General features: G+C 41.1%; 1 protein-coding gene across 3 annotated transcripts in view; it reads left to right on the top strand.

Moving 5' to 3' along the window:
* The window catches only part of MS4A8 (membrane spanning 4-domains A8), a 40,821-nt gene extending 19,666 nt beyond the window's left edge, over positions 1 to 21,155 (top strand). For all 3 annotated transcript variants that reach the window (XM_041004185.1, XM_041004184.1, XM_041004186.1), the window contains 6 exons: positions 4,413 to 4,507; positions 10,158 to 10,301; positions 12,099 to 12,152; positions 14,372 to 14,491; positions 16,491 to 16,611; positions 20,951 to 21,155. In XM_041004185.1, coding sequence (XP_040860119.1) covers positions 4,463 to 4,507; positions 10,158 to 10,301; positions 12,099 to 12,152; positions 14,372 to 14,491; positions 16,491 to 16,611; positions 20,951 to 20,997 — 531 coding nt within the window. In that variant the 5' untranslated portion in view covers positions 4,413 to 4,462 and the 3' untranslated portion in view covers positions 20,998 to 21,155. The remainder of the gene's footprint in view (positions 1 to 4,412; positions 4,508 to 10,157; positions 10,302 to 12,098; positions 12,153 to 14,371; positions 14,492 to 16,490; positions 16,612 to 20,950) is intronic.
* The last annotated feature ends 3,296 nt before the right edge of the window (positions 21,156 to 24,451 follow it).

The following is a 24,451-nucleotide window of genomic DNA, read 5'->3' on the forward strand; positions in this document are numbered from 1 at the left end:
CATAGGCTCTGGGATTTCCCTTCCCCTTTCCAAATCCCGCTCTCTCCACACACACACACACACACACACACACACACACACTGATTTCACCTATATTATTATAATAGTATAGTCCTTCATTCTTACAGGTTTAAATATATTTGGAGATGAGGTATTACGGTATCTCCAGCTTTGTTCTCATGTTTTATTTATTTGAAAGGATGGGTTAGAGAGAATCTGGCTAAGTGCTGCTATGATTCAGGCTGGGCCAGGCCAAAGCCAGGAACAAACAACATCATCCAGGTCTCCCTTATAGATAGAGAAGTCCAAGCCCTTGGCACATCCTCTCCTGATTTCCAACACACGTTAACAGGAAGCTGGATTGGAAGTGGAACAGCAAAGACTCCAACCAGCGCCGGTACAAGATTACAGCATCACAGGCAGCCAACTTAACCTGCTTTGCCACACTATCACTCCTCACCTCCCCCAGCTTTGTTCTTGCTGTTCAAACTTCTTTTTATTGTCTTTGGAGGTTCAGTGTGAATTTTGGCATTGTTAATGATTTTGGTATGGATGGTGTTGGCTCCATAGATGACTTTGTGTCTTTTGGACATTTTAACACTAATTCTTCCACTCCATGAACCAGATACATACTTCCATTTGTTTGTTTCTTCTTCAAGTTCTTCTGCCAACATTTTACAGTTTCAACACACAGTTCTTCCACCTCCTTGATTCACTGTCTTCCTAAGTTGATTTTTTTTTGAGATTTTAGCAAATGTAGCTACTTCTTTCTTTTTGATAACACAAGCAATTGTAGTACAGTGTGTTTTCCTTGAAATTTCAAGAAGTTAACATGCAAATCTTCAGATCTTGTCCAATCCATGCAAGACCCAAACCACCAGGCTACAGACTGCTTTTAAATACCTGAAACATAGCTTGAGGGCGAGGCTTTTGACTAAATATAACTGCCATGCTTCATGTTAATGCAGTTTTCTTAATTGATTTGTACATAGTTCATTGTTAATGTAAAAGGACAATGCTAGCCCTTCTGACATGTTGATTTGGTATCCTAGAACTTTACTGAATTTATTTATTAGCCTTGGACAGGCTTTTTGGTAGAATGTGTAGGGTTTTCTCTAGAGAAGATAAAAGTGTCCCAGGAAAATAAAGACAATATAACATCTTTACCCGTTTCTACCCATCCTCCCACCTTCCTTCCTTCTTTATGCTCTTTGTTTTTCTGTCTAATTTCCCTGGCTGAGACTTCCAGTATTACATTGAATAAAAATACAAACGAGTAACATTTTCTCATTCCTGGTCTTAGACTCAAAGCTTTGTTTGAGCATCTCAGTATTGGGTATGATGCTCATGAAAGGCTTAGCTTTTACAGTGTTCAGGCACATTCCTTCATCTGGTTAGTTCAGAGTTTGATGGTGAAAGGAAGCTGAACTCCAACACGTTTTAGGAATGCTCTTGAGATGTTTACATGGCTTTCATCCCTCATGTGCTAATGTATTACATCACATATCAATTTGTAATGTTCAATCACGCTTGAATTCCAGAGATAAATCTTACTTGGTTCTGGTGAATGGTCATTTTGGTCAGCTTTTGTTTTTGTTTGCTAGTATTCTGTATTCATCGTAGATATTAACCTATGATGTCCCCTCCTGGTGAAGTTCTTGTCTGACTTTGGTGTCAGGGAAATGATGGATTCATAAAATGAGTCTTTTTCTTCTTTAATTTTTGGGGAGGGTTTGAGAGGATGGGCATTGGCTCATCTTTAAGTGTCCGCTAAAATTCAGCAGTGAGATTGTCAGTCCATTTGCTTAATTCTGAAGAGAGACTTTGCCGGTTATTTGCCATTTCAAACTCCTTTCTCACAATAAATCTATTCCCATTTTCTGGTTCTTAATGATTCAACTTCACTTGGTTTTGCATTTTCATAAGTTTATCATTTTTCTAGATTATCAAACAAAAATTGGGTCTTGTTTTTTTCACTACTGCCTTTCAGTATAAAGTTAACATTTTATCTGAGACCTTTCTTTTTCTTCATATAGATTCTTATCCTTTTAGAAGTTGGGTTTCCATTTCAATTTATTTTGTATTGCTTCTTTATTTGCCTTTTGAGTTCTGAGTTTTGAGTGGTGACCCCTTGTTCATTATATAGTAATCTTTCTGTCATTTTTTTACAGTTTTTGTTTTAGATTTTATTTTGTCTCATGAGTATAGTTATTGTTGCTCTTTTTTTCTGTTTATGTGGAATATCATTTCTATTCTTTTATTTTCAGTCTGTGTATCTTTGCGCTGGCATGACTTTCTTATTAGCAACAGACTGTTGGGTCTTTTCTGATCCCTTCTGCCAATACAGATCTTTAAATTGACAGATTTCATCCCTTTATTCTCAAGATCATTGTTGATAAGCATAGACATGGTCTTTTTATTTCTTTAAATGTTCCTATTGGTTTTGATTATCCTTTAATCTTTAATCTTTTTCTCCTTCATAGTTCATCTTTGTGCATTTCTGGCTTATTTGGTTGGTAAAATTGATTCTTATTTATTTTTGTGTGTTTATACCTGATCTTCTAATGGGTTTTATACCTCTCTGTGCTTTCTTGATGGTATTTGTCTTTCTTTAGTTTCTGGAATCTTTGGAAAGATCAGCCTGGTGTGATGAACTATACCAGGAAATATACTAACTTTTATGGTCTGCATTCACATTGTTTGATATGATTTGAAACTTGATATTCACTCTCCAAGCTCTGTACTCTCCACATACAAATTGGCAGAGCTGAGATATACTCCTCAGAAGCGAGCCCCTCTGTTACAGTCTTTACCACCCTCCTGTGACACTAAGAATATCCTCCACAGATTGGAGTTCCTTATCTTATTTCTTAGCAGGATCACCAGTAATACATTCTTCCCAATTTTTTATTTTTTTTGCCTACAACTGCAATTTGAAAAAATCATTTAGTCCCACCCTTCTCTCATTGTGAAGATCACTCTCCCCATACAATTTCTGTTCAGGTCAGACTTTGCCTGCACAGCCAACACAAGGGCAAGCTCCCACACTTGTTGAGGGCAAGAACAAGGAAGTAAAAGTAGCCCCAACCTCCTCAAAGGCTCCTCTATTGTCTTAAGCGATATTCACCTGTACTCTAACAGTCTTACAAGTATCATTTCCAAACATGCTATCTTCTGTCTCTCCATGCTCCTACGTAATTGCTTAGAGGTAATTCCAAGACAATGACTGATATTGCTGAAGAAAGAACTACAAAATTTCAGGCTTACAAGAACAAACATTTGTATTATGTTTATTGTGGGTAGAGTGTGTGCCTCTCCTATGTCTACATTCTGGCATCCACACCAATGAATAGCAAAAGCCTAGGAAGTGATATTCTCACAGCACACATAAATCAACAAGACGGATGAAGTGTATAGTACTTCGTAAAGTTTTGGCATGTGTTATTCCATCCATCTAAGCATGTTGCGAAGTCAAATCCAGTGTCAGCAAGAGAGAGAAACACACTCATCCCCTGGCATGCATGTCAGAAGGCAGTATGTGAAGGTGTAGAATCCTCTAACAGGAAAAAATAAAGAATAATTAAGGACAATAATTTTGTAGACCACAGCCACTTCTCTGAACCATAACATAGTCTTTACAGAAGACTCTTAGCCACAGCCTCTGCAATTTTAAGCATTTAAAAGGTGAAATGCATCTTTTTGTCCCAAGCCTCATAATTCAACCATCGTTTTGAACCACTAAGAAAAGCATTGGCTCTGTTTTAAACTTGCAGCTTTATCTGCTTAGATAAACCTGAAAAAAAAAAAAAACAGTTGAAATTAGGAAAGAGAACGCTGTCAGAAGTTTTAGGGCCTCCTCATCCTTCCACTCTTTACCCTTTCATTCTTCTTCCAGAAGGATAGCACACAGTGGTGCTACTAGTTCTTGTTAAAAAAAAAAAAAAAAAAAAAGCAAGTCCAAAACGGGACTGTACTCTTAGGGCTGCAAGCAGTTTTCTGGGAAGGAAAATGTTGTTGACTCAAACAGGATGTCCAATATCTGTCTTTAACTATGGCTCAATTCGGGGGACATTCTTATGCAGAGCAAACATAGCAAACAGGAACTCAATTTTGGGGTGACTCCCTGGATGTAAGAAGCAGGTGGTTCTTAGAAAAGGTGAAAATCATGGGAGTGCGGTAACTACACCCAACAGCATATACTCAGTCTCATTCAAAGGCCATGATGGAAGCATTCCATCTGAGAAGTAGCTCTTGGTTTCTTTCTAGGAAGTTGCTAGCTATTTGATAGAGACCAGTATTAGTGTGTTGGTGGAAAAAAGCTTTTTTCAAGAAATTATGAAGTAGTGAAAAATCAGATGTTATTATTGTCTCAGAAGTAATTAGTATTCATTTTCCTTTGCATTTCTCTACAGGAAAAGAATCTATTCATCCTCTATAAATCCTATATCATATCTCAGTTAAGATGCCAAGAAGATTTCCCATAAGAAAGGAAACCAAAGCACTGGGGGTAAGGACTAGGTGCCACACAGGTTAATTAATGTTGTTTCTTACTAGTATAAACAGGAAAGATATTGACTACACGTGTAATGAAGCCCCAAAAGAAGAAGCACGGATGAAAGTGTTCTGAAATTGTGACAATCAGACTAAAGCAAATTCGACACAGTCACAGATCTACAAATCATTCCTGATAGTTCAACATCACCACAACCTACGTAAGGTTGTAGAGAGCTGCTTTTCCTTCTTTGTGAACAGTTTAAAGCAGTGCACACATAAATCAGGTGGTCAGATGATCGGCCTAAAGCCAGAAGCAGCTGTAGATAATGGAATGATGTGCTGTCAGCATGCTTCCTCTATATTTGACTCAAAGGAGTCATATTCTGTATCAATGACTCCCTCTTATCCCTCCTTAACCATAGGATGCTATGCCTTCCTGTGTTATCCACCAATACCTGTGGAATAGCTAATCACATTTGGAACTAAGCCAATAACATTCAGTTTCACACTAGAAAAAAATTCCAATACACCAAGTCTTTGATTATCTCCCATGGATTAGGACCTGCCTATGGTGTGAAAATGCAAGACACATGTGAATGCCTTAAAGCTCTGTATACAATAGGAACAGCTCCCATTTCATGTCATTTTAGGTCTATATAACTTATCCTTTATCCTACGAGTGTGTGTGTATACTCATCCTGTTGATCTCTTTCTCTGGATGATCTGGAGTAATACAAATGTGGAGATTGGTAGTAGCTCTAAAAGCAAATACTTTTAAAGATTTTTTTTTATTGGAAAGTCAGATAGACAGAGAGAGGAGAGACAAAGAGAAAGATCTTCCATCTAATGTTTCACTCCCCAAGCAGCCACAATGACCTGAGCTGAGCTGATCTGAAGGCAGGAGCCAGGAGCCTCCTCCTGGTCTCCCACACAGTTGCAGGGTCCCAAGGCTTTGGATCACCCTCAGCTGCTTTCTCAGGCCACAAACAAGGAGCTGGATGGGAAGCCCAGCTGCCGGGATTAGAACTGGTGCTCATATAGGATCCCAGCATGTGCAAGGCAGGAACTTTAGCCATTAGGCTACCGCATTGGGCCAAAAGCAAATCCTTTTAATCATAAGTTCTATGACCTGGCTCCAGGTTTCTGGAATTGGTTCCCTAATCAGAATTTAAAATGCTAATGATTTGATTTCCAGTAGTAAATAGATAACTGAATGTGAAAATACAGTTTGACAAAATATCACTTGGAAACTCCTAACCAAACATAAGAAGCAAAAATCTGACCTTGTATGATACTCTTGAAGTATTTTTTTCAAATTACTGAGTATAGTAAGATATTGAGTGGTTTCCTCTAATGTCATTGGATACGCTAAAAATAAAAAAAGGCTGAACCAAAAGATTTGAATTCCAATCACTAATTCTGGAAGACAAATCTGAAAGTTTTTATATCTGTCTTGAAAGAGAGCTTTACCTCTTCTGCCCTAAGGATTAAGATTGTTGAAATACAGACCCAGAATCTTATCTTGCAAGTGGCTGGTTTCCAGAGTAAATTGAATCCCCACAGTGTCTACAATTGCAAAGGAATGGGCTTCTGAAACTTGGAGTGGGGACAAAAGAGAAGACATCAGTCAAGCTGGGAACACTGTGACATTTTCTCTGCCAGCGAAAGAAGTCCTTCCACTCCTACAAAAAGGACTAACAGTGTGTTGCCTAAGGAAGCTGTAAGGACCTCCGCAGAGATGCTTGGCTCACAAAATAATACTGATTCACCTTGGCTCATATCTATCATCATTTTTTGTTTGTTTCTATATCTGAAATTAGAACTTCCAGAAGCTTTCTAAAGTTGAGATACAAAGTGGCACCTGTGAGAAAGGGTGATATATTCCTAAAGAACTCCTTGGGTTTCCTGATTAAATAGACAGAAGTCCAATTAATGTTTAGATAGATAATGAGAGTAAAAGATAATGGAGGTGGGAATAAAATTGGATTGTATTGGGCTGAATTTATAGATATGATTGGTTGAAATAGGAACTGAGAGTAAGCTATAAATTCCAGACTTTTTTCTTAGTTTACAGCAGAAAGATTGACCTGCTTCGGGTAACCAGAATGTTGGAGTGAGCTGGTCATTTCAAATTGGTCACCTCACTCATTCTGAGGTGACAGGAGTTGGGGGAAGAATCTGGAAGATATCTTTACCCCCATATCTATATCAAATAAACTGGTAGAAACTTAGCATTCATAAAGAACTGTGTCATCTTGCAATGAGCACAATTAAATTCCTTGGGATGGCAGGTGTGCCAGAGGCAGGGTAGTTGTGATTATCAAAATAGTTGCCTAAGTCAAAGCAGTAGTCAGAATAGTCTGACATACAGCCATCGATGATGCTGATTAGTCGATGCTAAAGTAAAACAGAAAGAAATCCTATTATTCTTTGATCTGTATAAGTTGAAAAGTCCCAGACCGAAGGAATCAAAGTCAAGTAAAATAGAAAAACAGACCATGTGCCTCCTCAGTCAATCCCAGATTTCAATCAGTTCACAGATCTGGAAGCACCTAAGTGAAAGAGAAGAAGCACCCAGAACACTGTCAAAATTTGTATAATTCTCAGTCTCCCCTGGGGTGGGGATCTATGCCCCTCTACCAGGGTAGTAGTACCTTCAGAGACTTTTCAGAGACTAGTGATACTAACTCTAGAAGACCCAAAACATCACTGTGGTCCACTCATTAAGGGTACAGGCTTCTGAAGGTCAGGTTGTTTCAGTCCAGTTGTTTGTCATAGTAGGCTCAATTACTTCCCAAAAACCAGTCAGTGGTTATTCCTCCAGTTCTGGAATGCATAATTGGAATAGCTAAAGTCAATAAGTGGTAGAATCCCTGCTTTAGCTTCTCACGAGGTGTCACAGTGGGAATAGAAGCCACGCTCCTGGAGATTACTGCCACATCGAGGAATGGGAGATGCAACAGAAATATTTCTAACTCATTCACCTTGTTTATTTGACCTATGAAGAAGACAAATGGATGTTGGTAAATGACAGTGAATTATGGCAGGCTAGATCAGGTGGTAATTCAAATTGCAACTTCTGTATCAGCTATGATTTAATTGCCTGCAAAAAATTAATACATCCCCTGGTACCCAATATGCAGTTAGTGAGCTTTCAAATGCCTCTCCTCAGTTCCTATAAATGAGGACCACTAGAACCTATTTGCTTTCATCTGGCAAAGGAATGATAAACCGTCATTATCCTATCTCACAACTATATTAACTGTCCATCCCCTTGTCATAATTCAGTTTTCAAGGATGTTGGTCCTTTTTCTCTTCCATAAGATATCACAGTGATCTGTTATAATGTTATAGTATTTTATACATATATAATGTTGCATATAATGTCATATAATGTTATAATGGTGACATTATCCTGATGGAATCTAGTTAAAAAGAAGTAGGCGCTACAGTCAAGGAGTGGAAAATAAATCCAACAATAATACAGGGATCCAGTGGGATGGAGCATTTCTGTCTATACCTTTAAAGGTAGCGATTAGAAATTGTTGCATCTGGGTTGTCCTACAGTCAAAACAAGTGGGGGGAATACAATCTAATGAGGCTTTAGATTTTCAAGGCAACAGATTTTCCTATCCAGAATAGAGTGTATCTACTAAAACTACCATCAAAACTTATGGAATGTCACACTCGTTACCATGGTACTCTATATAGTCTATTTACAAATGACTGGGAAAACTGCCAGTTTTTAGTGGGATACAAAGCAGAAGTTTCCACATTAGGTCCCAGTCAGGATGCGGGATGCTCTGGCTATTTCAGTCAGCAGATCCAGTGGTGCTTAAAGTGGCAGTGGTAGCTATGGATATTTATGGAGCCTCTGGAAGACTTCTATAAGCAAATTACAGTGTAGGTTTTAGGATATGGGGCAAATCTCTAATCTCCTCTTTGGATAGCTACTCTCAAGAGCCTGCTCTTTCTTAGCTCTAAGACCCACCACTAGGCCTTACTTAGAAGAGACTGAATGTTTTAGCCATGAGCCACCAAGTTTCCATAAAAGCTGATATCTCCAATGTGAACTAGATGTTGCTTGGCCCACCAAGCCAGGAGGTTGGTGCACACAGCGACATCTCATTATAAAGAGGACATGACATATACATGGGCATGCCTGAGCAAGTTATATGAAGAAGTGGCCTAAATGTCCACAGGCCTTATTCTCACTGTCCTGCTTTGTCTCCCACCTTCACCTGCAGTCTTGTGAGATATTCCTTGTTGCCAGTTGACAAAGGATGGGAAGAAAATTTATACCTTGCTTGCAAGTGACAGATCTGCATGATACCCAAGTAACAACCCAAGTATCATGTGATGCAGCACAATAGTTGCTCTCTGGGATAAACCTGCAGGACAGAGATGAAGGAGTGCTTTCCCAGTGGGCAGAACTTCAAGAAACATCCCAGGTTGTTCATTTGTCTGGAGAAAACAATGGCTAGGCATGAGACTGTATAGCAATTCATAGCTGCCACCAATGGTTTTGCCAGATACTCAAGAAATCAAAAGGAATTAATTGGAAAACAGATAACAAGGAAGTCTGAAGATGGAGTTTCTTGATAGATGTCTAAACTGGAAAAAAAAAAAGAAACCTGAAGATCTTTGTATCTCGTGTTTATGCCCACTTAAGAGCACACTCCACGGCAGGCATTTTGCTAATCAAGTAGATATGCTACAGTTTCTGCTACTCTGAGACACTTCAATACACTTTCCCATAAGCTCAAGACTAGAACAGAAACCAAAATGCCCCCTAGGAACTGCAAATCTAAAGTGATCTGATTTAAATCACTTAACTCCGTTTAAGACAAAATAAACGGATCTGAGAAATAATGAATGGGCATTGGGCACCAAACAGGTGCAGAAAAGGTGAAACTGGAGTCTAATCTTCAGTCTAGCTCCTCTTGGGGGTGCAGGCACCATCATCAATGGCCCATCTGTGAAACTCAAGCTGGAGAATAAGGGTCGCTTTGAAGCATGGCCCCTGGCAGCAAGGAATCAGAACACAGTACTTTCTTGGTGATTTTTTTTTATATCACAACTAGGACCTTTCCAGGTTATGGTTTCAAAAGTCAGCCCTGGTTGTGGGAGTGGGCAGGGTGCAAGAGAGGCTCAAGCCCAAATGTCAGGCAAGAGAGGATGCCAGAAGTAGAGTGAGGTGAAAAGCTCCTGTCTCTGTTGGAGGCAGAGAGCGGGCTAACCTCGGCCTCAGAAAGCCAAGCATGCTGGAGAGGAGGGTGCGGGGTTGGCAGTCTCAAGACAGAGCTTTAGAGGTCTCAGAGTCATGCATGTCCTGCTGAACTAGACAAGTAGGCCTCTGCTTTTTGAATAATTAAAGCCAGCCTGAAAGCTAAATATTGAATCATCTCTGAATGTGTCTGTGAGACAGAAGTGAATACGCTCTATTTTAAGAAGTTAAGAGGCCCGACCATCCAACCGAGGCTCCCATTTCTCTACCTACATTGGCCCTTCCCAAACGCTCAGTTTTCGCATACTGCTTCAGAACCATCAGGGTAAACAGGACATTCTCATGATTACTCCTTCATCCTCATGCCTTCTCGGCAACAACTTGTGATAGATTTGACTTGAGTAATAATATTGATTTTTTTTTTTTCTTCTCACAGGCTGCGCAAATAATGATTTCCCTGATTCTCTATGCATTTGGAGTTCTCTGGGTTTTTTTGCATTCTCTAGAAGAGAAGTCAAATAGTGTTGGTACTACCCTTATGATGATTTTAATATTTTACTCATGTGGGTCAGCAATATTTGTGAGTAAACCATGGTATTATTGATTTCCTTTTTTTTTTCTAATGAATCAAACAGTTTACTCGGGTGGCCAAGCAATGGAATGGGGGCTCAATCTCTGACTTTAAAAGACTCCATTTTAGTGTGGAGACAGGACGCTCTTTAATGTTTGTTGCATGTATTGATAAAAAATCTTTGTGGAGACTGTGGTGCACAAAGAGGAAAGATTGGACAAGTACCTTAAAGAATAGAGTGTTATTTAGATAACCACGCATAGTCTTAGTGGTAAAGTTTTCATCTTACAGAGTGAAAAGCCTAATGTCTGGAACTAGAAAGACAGTTTCTAGGAGTTCTATAAGGAAAGATAAAACATAAGGGGCCACATGGAGAAATTAAGTTGAGGTTATTGTTAAAGTGGGTATTTTGACTAAGGGTATTATACTTCCATGAACATAGTCTGCAAGGTCTCCATCAGTTACACTCAGGATCCCAAAGCCATGGCTTCCCATCACATACTTACAGTTCACAGTCTCATTCAACTCAGGGACAACCAGGAATCATGTTACTCAGAAGCAACAAGGTCCAGCCACAGATTCAACACTTCCATCACATTAGGCTTCTAACTCGACAGAAGTAGGAAGTGAGCCCTAAGATCAAATTCCTCCATAGAGGACGAAGCATTCAGGATCTCCTTCCTCACTGTTTTGTACTCCACTGAGCATGAGACTTCAAGTTTAGCCCAATCCCTGCCCTTTTTTAGAAGGCATCCAAGACATGCTGGTTCAGTCAGTTCACTCAGAAAAGGATCTGAGATCACCACTCTGCATGAGAGACACTATTTTCTCAGAGAATTTTCTGTGGTAACAGTCCTCAAATTGAATATGTTTACCAATACTTGAAATTATTTACCGAGGCAACATGGTGAAACACCCTCTTCCAAGGCCTCTAGACAGGATATCTAGGCCAGCAAATAGCAAAAAAAGTTTATGACACAGAAACAAGCGATTCAACTTAGTAGCCACTGTGTGTCACCTCCCCAAAATGCCTCAAGTTTTTTTTGCCTCACTGCCACATCAGCTTTATAAGAGAGCTGTGATTGCTCTGTAGTTTATGAATGAAGAAACCCAGGCTTACGTAATGTAAGTAATTCTCACAGTAACAAGATGTCAGAAATAAAACGTCAAGCGAAGCTGCTTCTGTTCCCACAGCAGGTTCCCTTTCCCTAGATGGGGGGATGCTCCAACCCCTGCTTAGTATGCTCAAGTCATCTCTTACTAGCACTGCAGGTAGACTCAAGGCCAAGATCTAAAACCGTGGAGGTAAAGTTAAACACTTCTTATATCAAAAACAATATTTATTTCGACCTAGTGCCAGCAAGTAATATCATCCCTAAGGACGTGATATTGGTGGAATGCAACTTGTAAATCCTTAGATCAAATTCATTCTTGAAACTATTTTCCATTCATGAAATATTTTTTTTCCTATAATACTATGGGGAAAGAAGGGTTCTTGCAAGTGAGAACTCAGCACACCAGCCCCTCATGATTATTTTCTAAGTAATTCAGATGACGAGTTCAATAAAGGAAAAAACAGGTATCTACTCACTGTCCTGGAAATTGTTGTAAAGCTGTTTCTAATGAGCAGAATCTCCAACTTTCCCTCCGTGTCTTAGAGAGCCCCCTAGTGGTCATCACAGGAAGGACTTAGGCTCACTTTCAAGAGACCAGATATCAGGAATGCCACTGGCACTAGGAGGAGAGTTTGTTGAAGGGATCCTCCAAAGTCGTAAAGGTTTTTTACATACTTATTTCTATCCTCAGTTCATGAACTCAGGAGCGTGGAGCGTCATACAGAAGCCTCATACGCTGTGTAAGGTATGTCGAAATGTTTGGAGCAATTCAGAAGAGAACAATGTGATCTGGCTCAAATGGAAAAGAAGAAATTGCTCCTGAGTCAGCTCTTGGGGAAACAAATAAACAAAAAAACTCCACCCCCAGGGTTCACAAAAACAATACCCACCCAAAAGGCAGGCCCTAGGACTGGGCCAATTGATCCATCCCCTACCAGTTCCCTTTGTCCCTGGGGCTCAGGAACCCATCCCCTACTACGCAGGTGAGCCCTAGGACCTGAGCCAAGTTACCTGAGCACTGTCACATGCCCTGTCCCTGGGATTTATGTACCTGGGCCAGGCTGGTATGACACCTCACCATGGTGTCCACAGTCTTATTGTGCCGCCTGGTCTAGTCTTGTCTGCCCCCTGTTCCAGCTCCTGTTGGTGGATACTGCAGCCTATCCCAGCCCAGCCTGATTGCTGTCGTGGTCCTAATGCAAATGGCTGGTGTTGAGGCCCAATCTGGCTCCTCCTGCTCCCTACCCTGGTTCTCAGATATGCCAGTGGGTGTTATGTGCTGTCCCAGACCGGTCTATCCCCAGACCTGACCCACATGTATGCCAGCGGGTACTGTAACTTGGCATGGTCTGGGCTGCTCCTTGCCTTGCTTTTTGCACTCACCTGCAGGGACTGAGTCCCAGTGACGGAACCTCCCAAGCTCCTCCATCGAGTCTCCTCCCAGTGGCAGGTCTCGTGAACACCAGTGGGTCATTGGTGCAGGTTGACTTAGTCCACCTCCTGTCCTGACAAGAACAGTGGCCTTGCTGGACCACCCACACCCATTCTGGTTCTTGTTAGTTGTTACAGCCCCGTGCTTATCTCATTCACTCCCAGACAGCTTTCACGTAGTTGAGCAGGAGTCAAGACTTAGTCTGGCCGGCCTGTTCTACACCCAAACTGGCTCTTATGAGTAACAGTGGGGGCTGGAGTCTAGCCCAGTCTGTTGCTCCACCATCCCAATGCACACCCGTAGTCTGTAGCCATGTACAGCCAAGCCTGCCGCATTCAATCCTGCTTTCACTCTCACCAGTGGGAGCCCCAGCCCAGCTGGGGCGTCCCCTTAGCTCCCCAGCAAGTCCTAACCCCATCTGTAGTTCTTGGGCAAGCCAGCAGAGATTGCAGTTCCACAGGGGTGAGCCCACATTGCCTCCACAGATTCTGTTATCAGACCCACTCGTTGATTTTCATGGTAGAAGTTGGAAAGAACTCTTGGATTAAGAAAAAACCTAAGCCTTTGAATACAACCCTCAAAAGTAATGAGAGTAGCTGCTAGACAATCAAAAATTCTTTTTGCTACCTAGCTCCAAATCACCATCCTTTCCATTACTACAACAAGAAAAACTTCTTTAATGTGCACCTGTCTCTCACACATACATATAAAGGACCTGCAGCTCCTTTCAGAGGAATACAGCCTTCCTTCACAAGCCCAACCAGTGCTCAGTGTCATCCGAGAGGGTGGATGCTGCCTGGAAGAAAGCTATGGGCCAGTTGAAAGATTTTAAGTAGAAAATGACATTTCTACAAAGGACTGACATTGAGAAATCCTAAACTTACTCATAGCATGACATGTATTAAATTTCACTAAACTGTTCATAATTTTATCTCCCCTATTAATAATCTCCTTCGGTAGAAATCTGCTATTATCCCAAGGAAAATGGTTAATACATTATAGGTTCTTGAATGAACAAACAACAGCTCTTCTGGGGAAAAAAATTATCTGACTGGTTTCTACACACACTTGAATGGAGTCCTAACAAGAGCCATCATAGATTCCAGAAAGCTGGATTTAAAGGGAGAGAAATCCTTCAACTGAGAATAGGCCAGTTGCTTCATGGCAGCCTGATAATAGCGCAGTCACTAGCTGGACAGCCGTATCCCATGATGGAGTGTCTGAATTCCAGTCCTGGCTCTGATTCCTGACCTAGCTCTCTCCGAATGCAGGCCCTTGGAGAGAGCCTCGAGTAGTTGGGTCTATGTCAGCCTTTAGAGAGACATGGATCACAACGCTAGCTCATTCCTGACCATTAAGAGCATTTGGGTGAAACTCGTGGGTGAAATCTGCTTCTTTCTCCTCTTTCTTTCTCTCTTCCTCTCTCTTTCTCTCTCTTTCTCCTCTCTCTCTCTCTCCTCTTCTCAAATAAAACCTAAACTTTTCAAGAAAAACATATCCATACTCAGTTTTTCTCTGTATGTCTATTACAGGTTATTACAGCAATTGTAATGAACGTCTTAAGTATCTGTGTGGCTACACTTGGTTTAATTGTGTTAGTCGTTGAGTTTGTGGCTTTTGAAGAAATGTCAGATGAATACACTTGGTCAAATGTGAGTATTGACTTTAATAACAACTGAATCAAGCTTTCGTATATACATGAAAGATTTATGAATTATGTGAATATGTTAACATAATAAGCTATAGAAATATCAACCTGACCCACTCATAAGGGAAAGATGAAATTAATAATATTAAATCAATGAGTCAGTCATTTCAAAGAAAATAATATTGGGCACCTACTTTGCACCACATATGCAAGAATTAAGAGCACAAAGACAATTATAATTAACATAAAATGAAGTTAAAATGCTAGTGATGCAGAAAAGAAAGAGCACTAAAAAATAAATAGGAAAAAGGAGCCACATCACAAAGATTTGCACTTTCATGCAGTATAAATTGAGCCAGCACTAGCTGAAAAGGTGACGTCACAGCTACAGTGGCCTAAGAAGTGGAGCCAACAAAACAGGGTTGCCTCCACACTGAGCCATGGAGGATTATCCTCACACTTGAAAACAACAAAATTACCCCTGCTGAAATCCAGACACCCTCGGGTGAAACGAACTCTTAACCCATCGTTAACCATACTATGAATCTCTCCTACATTGATTTCAGTGATGTGAGAGTGTGTTATATTGAACTTGGAGCTGATACTGAAATAGCTGGAAACTTTGAGAGATGTTGGAATCCACTGACTCTGGTGCATGGTAAAGGCATAAATTTGAGGAGAATAAAGGCAGAATGTTACAGGTTAAATTGTATTCTCCCCCAACAAGTATGTTAAAGACCTAAACTACAGCAGTTCAGCATGTGACAGTATGGGGATTGGGGTAACTGTGGGTGTAATTACTTAAAATGAGGTTAGAAGAAAAGAGATTGCCAGTGATCCAGTAATACTGATGTTTCCCTACCCGGAGAAGAAAAATTAGACACAAGCATTTAAGCAAGCTGGTCAGTGAACATAAAAGCAGAGATTAGAATTACGTTACTACAAACCAAGGAACACATGTGACTACCAGAATCTAGACGAAGTCAGGAAGGGCCTCCCTCTTGAGGCCTCAGCAAGTGCATGGTCCAGTCAATATATTGACTTGGGACTTTTAGCTTCCAGAACTCTTGAGATGATAAATTTCTATTGTGTTGAGCCATCTGTCCCACTGCATTTTATTATAGCAGTCCCAGGAAGTAAATACCAGTCAGTGGCCATCCACACTACTCTTGTATTTTGAGACAGGTGAGATAAGACAGGAGGGTTAAGTAGATGTAGACAGAGCAGTCAGGCTTTTTGGTTGTTACTCTTTGAAAACAGTTTTGGAATCTTGGGCCAAATAAGCTTGTTAATACCTTCTGACATGAATGATAATCATCTGGGTAGTTACAGATAGACCACAGGCCTTTGTAGCAGGATTGTGTAATTGTGGAAGAGAATTGTGTAGTTGTGGAAAAGAAGTTTGTGACTCTAAACACAATCCATTCTGGGAGATAAAAAAGGAACCCAGCAAGAGTGGTCTTCTTCCCTGAAAACCATTAAGTAAGTAAGTGTTTCCCACACGGGAAGCAATAAAGGAACAGCACTGAGCAACCCCAGAAGCTGTTTTGTCTTGCTTCTCAGAGAATGAGCTACTGGGACCGTCTAAGATCGTGGAAAGAGACCATCTTCCACTCATTCATGCAATAGCACTGGTAAACTTGAAATACAACATGAAACTTTCTGTGTGCCAAATGAGCTTGCAGAGAGCAGAGATCGTGCAGTCACAAGAGAAGGGCACACAACAGACCCAGCAGACCACAGCCCTTCAATTTCTCTACTTTTCAGTGTCATCATGTACAAAACAGAGGTGGATTTGCAGATTGTTTTAACATAATCCTTGCTACCTATCAATGCACTAAATAGTCTAAATTTGATTGGCTGTTACAAAAAGTACCCAGACCAATCACCATTTCAGGAGACTGACCGGGTGAAGGATGCTTATTCCCTGTTTTCTGCACATTGCTCTCATCTGACCGTTCAGTGGCTCGTTAACGGGAGCAATCCTTTTCCTTCCCTTTCAGATGTGTGGTATGTTGCTTGTACATTTTACCATCCTCTGCACCATCACAGAGCTGATTCTTGCCAGCGTACTTGCCCACTGGTTTAAAACATCTCTTCGAAAAGAACGATACAGTCAAGAACGTGAGTAATGTTATTTTTGTCTTGTCAAACCAAGAGAAAACTCTGCTTGAGGGTCTAGAGCTCAGCTGAGGAACGGAAGTGTTGTTTGTAAAGGCAAGGGCAGCTGGAAACATGCTGAAAGATAGCTCCATCCTGTGTGAAGATCAAGTCAGGCGACTTGTCCAAACTAGGTGGGAGAAGTTTGTCTCCTGGCCTTCTAGCTCCTGGAGGGCTAACAGAGAAGGGACACAGAAGACAAAGGCTTCAGGGGTCACACCACTGAAAGAAGGGGTCCTAAAAACTGTGGACTGGAAAATTAATTAAAAATTAAAATAAATAAAAGATATTCATTTTAATGTCTGGGCTCTTTAAATGCCTTTGGAAAATAAATATTTCAGAGGACACAGAGAAACCAAAAAACCATTCCTCCACAGAAGCAATAAGAACATAAACAAACATCAAAATCAACTTTGGGGCTGGAAACAGTAGCCTAGTGGCTAAATCCTCACCTTGCACACCCAGAATTCCATATGGGAACTGGTACATATCCAGGCAGCTCCATTTTCATCCAGCTCCCTGCTTATGGCATGGGAAAGCAATAGAGCATGGCTCAAAGCTTTGGGACCCTGCACCCATGTGGGAGACCAGGAAGAAGCTCCTGACTCCTGGCTAGGGATCAGCTCAGCTCCAGCTGTTGCAGCTGAATTAAATACTGTCCAAGTACTGACTTGTATTCTATTACAGATTACCTGACTCTGGGTACTTTATAAAGAACAGAGATCTGTTTAGCTCATAGTTTTAGAGAGTGAAAGTGCAAGACAGAAAAGCCACATCTGTTCAGAATCTGACCAAGATTCTCTGGTTACATCACAACATGGTGCAAAGAGAACTAGCTTCATGGAGAAGGGGTTCAGTGGAGGGTAGGGGCAGGCGAGGAAGGGTCCTCACTTTAAAACAACCTGATCTCATCATTGTAACTCACTCTGCAAGACCAATATCAATCTTTTTTGAGGACAACATTCCCCAAACCTAATATCTTCCACTAGGCCCCACCTCTTTTTAAAAGATTTATTCATTTTTTTAATTTGAAAGGTAGATTTATGGAGAGAAAGACAGAGAAGTGGTCCCTCTGTCTGTTCATTCCCCAGATGGCCTCAACGGCTGGAGCTGATCTGATCTGAAGCCAGGAGCCAGGAGCTTCTTTCAGGTCTCCCGTGTAGGTACAGGGTCCCAAAGACTTGAGCTGTCCTCTGCTGCTTCCCCAGGCAAGCAGTGGGATCAGAAGTGGAGCAGCAAGGACACGAACCAGCACGTGTATGGTGCTGGCTGTGCAAGTGAAAGACTAGACTGCTACACTACAATTAAATTGCTGGCCCTCACCTCACCACTACCACACCAGGCACTAATATGGAACATGAATCTTCAGGGAACACCCTCAACCTGTCGCAACCTGCCTATATGCCATCTTTTCAACTTGACCTCACTCAGAGCTTAATCAACAGTGAACAACTATTCCCCCCAATGATGCTGCCAAAACAAGCAGTGGCTGAGCATACCAGCCATCTGAAACACAGATAACAATAGGCATATACTAAAGGCTGACCCAGCAGCCTTGGAAAACAGAGGAGTAAGATGTCCAAGAAAGACTCTGCAACTATGTTAATATCTGGAAATATTGAGAAACACAGCGCATGAAGGTATGTGTGCATGTCAAGAAGAGACTTGAGAATGCCCTGGTCTCCCGTGTCTGGCTGACCTGATAGTATCTGTAAGCAGAATGATGGCTAAGGAAGAGCTGCAAGCTGCCTCCCAGAACTTCTAACTCCTGCTCCAGCAGGGAGAGAGAGAGACACACACACACACACACACACACACACACACACACACACACACACACACACCCCACGGCAAAAATGGAGCAATTTGTTGTTTTAAGGCAATTTAGGAAATCTGTGTCCATCATTAATTGTTAAGATCATTAAATGGATACACATGACAGATATGAAAACATTACACTTGAGTTAAGGAAAGCCACTAAACAAATTTAAAAAGATAAAACAGCAGCATAAACCAAACCCTAAAGGGCATATGATTTATTCCTCTGATAAAATTTCCTGGTTGTGTACTCACGTGTACATACCACATGTAAGAACCACTACAGCCCCTCCTGGTGCATGGAGATGGTACTTTTTCCCTACTGGTTGCCAGTGCCCTTCTTGGGGCATGGAAATAATGAAATGTAATTTTCCTTCATGAAATTAAGCTGTGTCCTTCCCCTGCTAGGAGTGCAGACTGAATTCAAAGTCTCTGTGGTCCTCATGTTCCTCTTTAGGCAAAATCACCGTGGCAATGGCTGCCACGTGTGTCCTAACCTTGTTTTCAGCCCCTAGGTGTGGGAAGTGGATGGTGTCCTCGCTTGCTGCTGTGTGCTTGCACTGTACATGATGCTCCACAAAATTTGTTTAATACCTAGATAGTTTTTTCAAGGAGATTTCAATTGTCCTTGGACTTTTTGAATATCCCACATATGTACAGATTGAACAGAAACAAAAGAGCTAAGATTTTTAAATTCTTGGAAACAAATATGAACATAATTCTTTCTGATCTGGGATTGTACATGGATATTTTAGACACCAAAAGCACAATCAACAGAAGAAAAACATGGAGGAAGAAAACTATAGACCAATAGCCTAGGATGAATACACATTTAAAAAAAAGTCCCCCAAAAAAATCTAGCTAGCCAAATCCAGCAACATATAAGAATTTTACACTATGAGCAAGTGAGATTTAACCTAGGAATGCAATGTTGCTTAACATACAAGTAACTGATACAGTATGTTGTGTTGATAGAAAAAAGGACAGAAACACAATCATTGAATAGTGATTAAAGGAAGTGATAATGACTGATGATTTTATCTCCTTACCTGCCTTACCTTCTGCCGTATCAACCTAAAACTGAGCCAAATGAATGGCATGCTGGTGAAGTTCCTGGAGCACAAATATGTGGAGAAGATGATGGAAAATGAGGCTGGAGACAAGCTGAGACCAGATCCTAACGAGGCCTAACCGCCTCACTGAGGAATTCTGAGTTTAGTATGTAGGCACCTCCGTAATTTTGAAGGAGTTTAAATAACTGCATTAGTTGGTCAAGTTTTTTGGTTATGTAATCATTTTCTTTAGAGTATCACCTGGACAAAAAAAAAAAATGGACTCCCAATTCAAACTGCTAAATCAATCTGGAAATATGTCTTAAAACAGCAAATCCAAAGTTGGGGGGTACTCCTGCTTGACTGACTCAGAAGCTCAGTGGTGTTTTCAGCGACCCAGATTCCTTCTGTGTCCCTGTTTTGTTACTATCCTCTTTATATTAAAGCTGTCTCACCTTGTAATCCCAAGATGGCTGAGACAAAGTAATTCGTGGTTGCCATCCAGCAAGAAGAATCAGCTGCTCTTGCTCAGAAACCTGGCTTGGCTTCGCACTGGCATCCCAGTGCTTCAGGCCTCCCATGAATAGCTTAGACAAACCACATGCAGTAGAATGACCTTGAGCATGTCAGTAACGATGCCTGTAGTCAGAGAATAGGCTGGGAACAAAGAATACTAACTAGGCGATTGCTCCAACAGACCTGCCAAGCGGTAAGTACCTGAACTTGCACAACAGAAATCAAAAAGAGGACAAGTTTGAAGGTTTCTTCGTTGTTTACATTCGTTTCATACTTAATGTGGTAGGAAACTAAGATGTTTGCTGGGTATTTCTAATTCCTACACTTCTCAATAACTAGTGAATGTATTATTTATATTTCATTTGATTATCAACCTATTTTCAATAATCATGTATATTAGGCTATGTGTGAATGTGTTTATACGACACAATATTGAAAGAAAAAGAAACACAAGAGTTTCAGCCAGAAAAAGAGTGATGGTCCTCCCATCCGAATATGCCTCCCGCAACGCTTTCCCAGAATGCCATAGTCTGAGCCAAAGGGCTTTCCATTCCGTGGGTTGTTAAGGTGTTTCTCTTCTGAGATATCACATGAAATAGAGGGCTGAAGAGGAATCCCAGGGCTCACCAGAGTCTAGCTGAAGGTCAAAGTCACTTTAAGGAGAGTAATATTTTCATGTAACATGACTGTTGCAGTCCATTGAAACCTCTTGCACCTAATGAGGCATGGGTCGCAAATGTCTTTGGCTAAACCCCAGCTCAGCGTAAGTGCTGGCTTCTCAGTCTGTTTTTAACCAGTCACACTCTGGGTTTACACGTGTATTTGTTAATGGTTCATCTTGTGTTGACTCAATAACTCAGAGGAAGGCTCTCATTTTAGAGTATCTACTTGATTAATTTGTCATCACTCCACCCTAGGTTCCTTATCTTCGACAGAATACTCGTACTCCTCGGTCACCCCATAATTGCAAAGAACGGATGTGATTCTCATCAAGATTAATCGTGAATTCATGAAGAACTGTGATTATTTTCCAAAAGTCTCCTGGAAAATGCATTCTAATGAAGTCATTTCCAATGCTCTTTTTTTCTAGTTCTTCAATAAAGGATGCAATATGATCACAAATGATTTATCCCTTTTTATGAGCCAATGTGAGATAACGTAGCTCAGTGGTCTCCTCTCCCCCATGGTCTGTGAGGATGTAGGAAAGTAAAGTTTAATTTCTTCTTAATTCCAGCTTGGAAATCAGCAGAAATAAAAGGACTCCTTCCTTTTGAGGGACTTTAGACACCAACATAATGTTGATGTAGCAAAGCAAGATTCTTGGCCTTCCTACGCTTGTGTTACCACCCATAAAACAGAAATAATAGTTGTTACCACATAGGATTGATGGAAGAATTAAATGACATTTACATCACTAGAAGAGCTTAGAATGGCTCCCAATTCAGTAATCTCTCAATAAACGATTTGTTACTTGCCATTATTTTGCCTTTGTGATTATATCAGCAGCTGTAGTTGTACAGGAGGACACGTTGAATGGTTCTTGTTTTTCCAAGAATTAGTGATGAGAGCCCAAAGATGTCTCCAATTTTTTAAGCTTAGCTATTTGAGTGCTTGCTAAAGGAGACTTGTTTGTTTGTTTGTTTGTTGCAGTTGAACTGTGTCCCACAAAGGAGTTGTGTTGAAGCTTTAACTCCCATAACCTCAGAATGCGATCTTACTTAGACATAGATTCATCTTTTTTTTAAAGATTTATTTATTTTTGTTGCAAAGTCAGATACACAGAGAGGAGGAGGAGAGACAGAGAGGAAGATCTTTCATCCAATGATTCACTCCCCAAGTGACCACAATGGCGGGTGCTGCGCCAATCTGAAGCCAGGAGCCACAAATAACCTCTAGGTCTCCCACGTGGGTGCAGAGTCCCAAGGCTTTGGGCCACCCTCGATTGCTTTCCCAGGCCACAAGCAGGGAGCTGGATGGGAAGTGGAGCTGCCGGGATTAGAATTGACGCCCATATGTGATCCTGGCACATTCAATACTCTTTAGAGAGGTGAAAGAAAAGTTAAAACACATACTCTGGGAGGGTCCTAACCTGATATGACTGATATCCTTATAAAAGGAGGGACAGTGAAATACACAAACAGGCCAGCACAAAGGTAAAACAATGTGTGTGAAAACACGGAGGCAATACCAGGCAAAGAGGGAGGATTGGAATGGTGCAGAAGACAAGAGGTGACAAGGATTACCACAAACCACCAGCAGCCAGGAAGAGATAAGAAAGAACCCTTCTTCTGAAGTTTTCAGAGGGAGGGCGACCAAGCAGGTACCTTGATTTTGCACAATTTGGTCTACATCTTTTTCCTTGTTACTTGCTCACAACAGTCCTAGAAAACCAATGGCTGTTGTATTTCCTACACCCCGTAAGAAAGTTTAAAGATGTCACTTCCACCCAACACGGTAAGAGTGTGATATTTGAAGGTCCTACTCTCTAAGGCTGAAGAACAGGAGGGAAAATAGCTATAAATTTTGTAGGTACCTACCAATCTGTCCCAGAGCCTACAAGAAGGCATGATCATATGTGGGCCTCACAGAGAAGAATTACGGCTCACCCTTGAAATTTAGTTTGCAATAGAAACAGAATTTCACCACTGCCTGTAGTTGCCAGGGGCTCCCTCTCAGTATGGAAAAGAGACTGGAATTTTCACCGCTGTGGAAAAAACTGGTCGCAAACTTATAGGAAAAAACAAACTAGAAAAACTAAATGTCTAAAACATCAGTTTGAGGCACACTACAAGAAGCAATAGAAAGTTTCAACAGTTCAGAAGCAGAGAGGCACACAAAGTGAGCCCCCAGTACACCAGGCTCCCTCTTGAAAACGTTTTCCAAGAAAGAGGGGGCAATAAACAGAGCTTGAAATTGCCAGGAAGCCCAGCTTCCCAAAGGCCCTGGGTGCACCCTACCCCTGCCAACATACACTCATCTGTTAGGGAAAAGAGCTTGGAGGGAAGTTCAAGAGGACACAGGACAGGTGGTTGTTTTAACCTGCTTCTGCCAGAGAGAAACCAAAGCCACAAAAGGCAGCAGGAAAGGAAAAACTCTCAGGTGAAAAAAATCAAAAGGGGAAAAGGAGCAAAGGGGAACAAGGCAAAGTAGTTAACTGAAAAACTATGGATTTACCTGCAGAGACACAGAGAAAGTAAAAACAATAGGAGCCCATCCTCTGGCGAAGCAAGGGGATGACTCCAAGCCTGAGGGCCACATCTTAGCAGCAGTCCCCACCTCCCTTCCTGCACCTCCCTTCTCCTGGATGGGGAACATTTTTGTCAAATGTTTTGTGCCTGCAAATTGTTACTGTAACTCTGAAACATTTTTTATAAGAGTGAGGGAATTCCATTTCAGTTCATTTTTAGGTAAAACAGTGAATCATTTGCTGCTTGTTCTGTTGATGGTGGTTTTGGTAAGGGTGCTGTGAAGAGATGTGGAGTTACAGGTGGCTCTGACTATCTTGGGTGTGTTGTAACAGCCCAGAAGCAGGAGAATAAATGGCAAGTCAAAGGTTCAAGGCTGCAGTCACGCATTTAATATCTTGACTTTAAATTACCTGTGTCCCGTTGTTGGATATGGAGAAGAATCACTTTCTGAAGAAAAAATCTCCCCCCGCCCTTGACTCCTGTCCTGTTGGGATACAGGGCACTCTGTTTCATCTTTGGGTATGATAGGCCAGTTTTCCTAATTATTAATGTGCCATGAAAGATTGAAGTGTTGTAAATGGCATTAACTTGGGGGATACATATACTAGCTTATTAACATTTAATATGTACTAGATATTAAAGATACTGGTATTTGACATCCTTGTAAGGAATATTTGCCTCCAAATTTGAAGCTGGAAAGTCATTGCAGTAAATGTTTAAATAATAATAATAACATGGCATTTTAGAATTCTGCCCACTCTATTAAGAATTGCAGGGGCCCACGTTGTGACATAGTAGGTAAAGCCAGCTCTTGCAATGCCAGTATCTCATTATGTTCCACTTCCAATCCAGCTCCCTGCTAATGCACCTGGGAAAGCAGCAGGAGGTGGGCCGAGTGCTTGGCCCCTGCATGTGGGAGACCTGAAAGAAGTCCCGGGCTCTCCTGGTTTTGGATCCACCCAGGTCTGCTGCTGCAGCCAATTGGGGAATGAACTAGCAGATGGACATGGAAGATCTCTCTCTCTCTCTTTCTCTTTTTCTCTCTTCCCCCCTCCCTCCTTCCATTTTGAATAAATAAATAGGTCCAGGGCAGGAAGACAGATAATAAAATGAGAAAATGCAATGACTGATGTATTAGAATAAACATTTTAAGCAAAAATTTCAAAATTAAACAAGCAATTCTAAATGTTCTATGGATCAAAGAGAAAAAACTTGGAAGAAATTGGAAAA

The sequence above is a fragment of the Ochotona curzoniae genome, unplaced genomic scaffold (assembly GCF_017591425.1).
Source record: "Ochotona curzoniae isolate NIBS_2020 unplaced genomic scaffold, NIBS_Ocur_1.0 scaffold_3171, whole genome shotgun sequence".
Lineage (NCBI taxonomy): Eukaryota > Metazoa > Chordata > Mammalia > Lagomorpha > Ochotonidae > Ochotona > Ochotona curzoniae.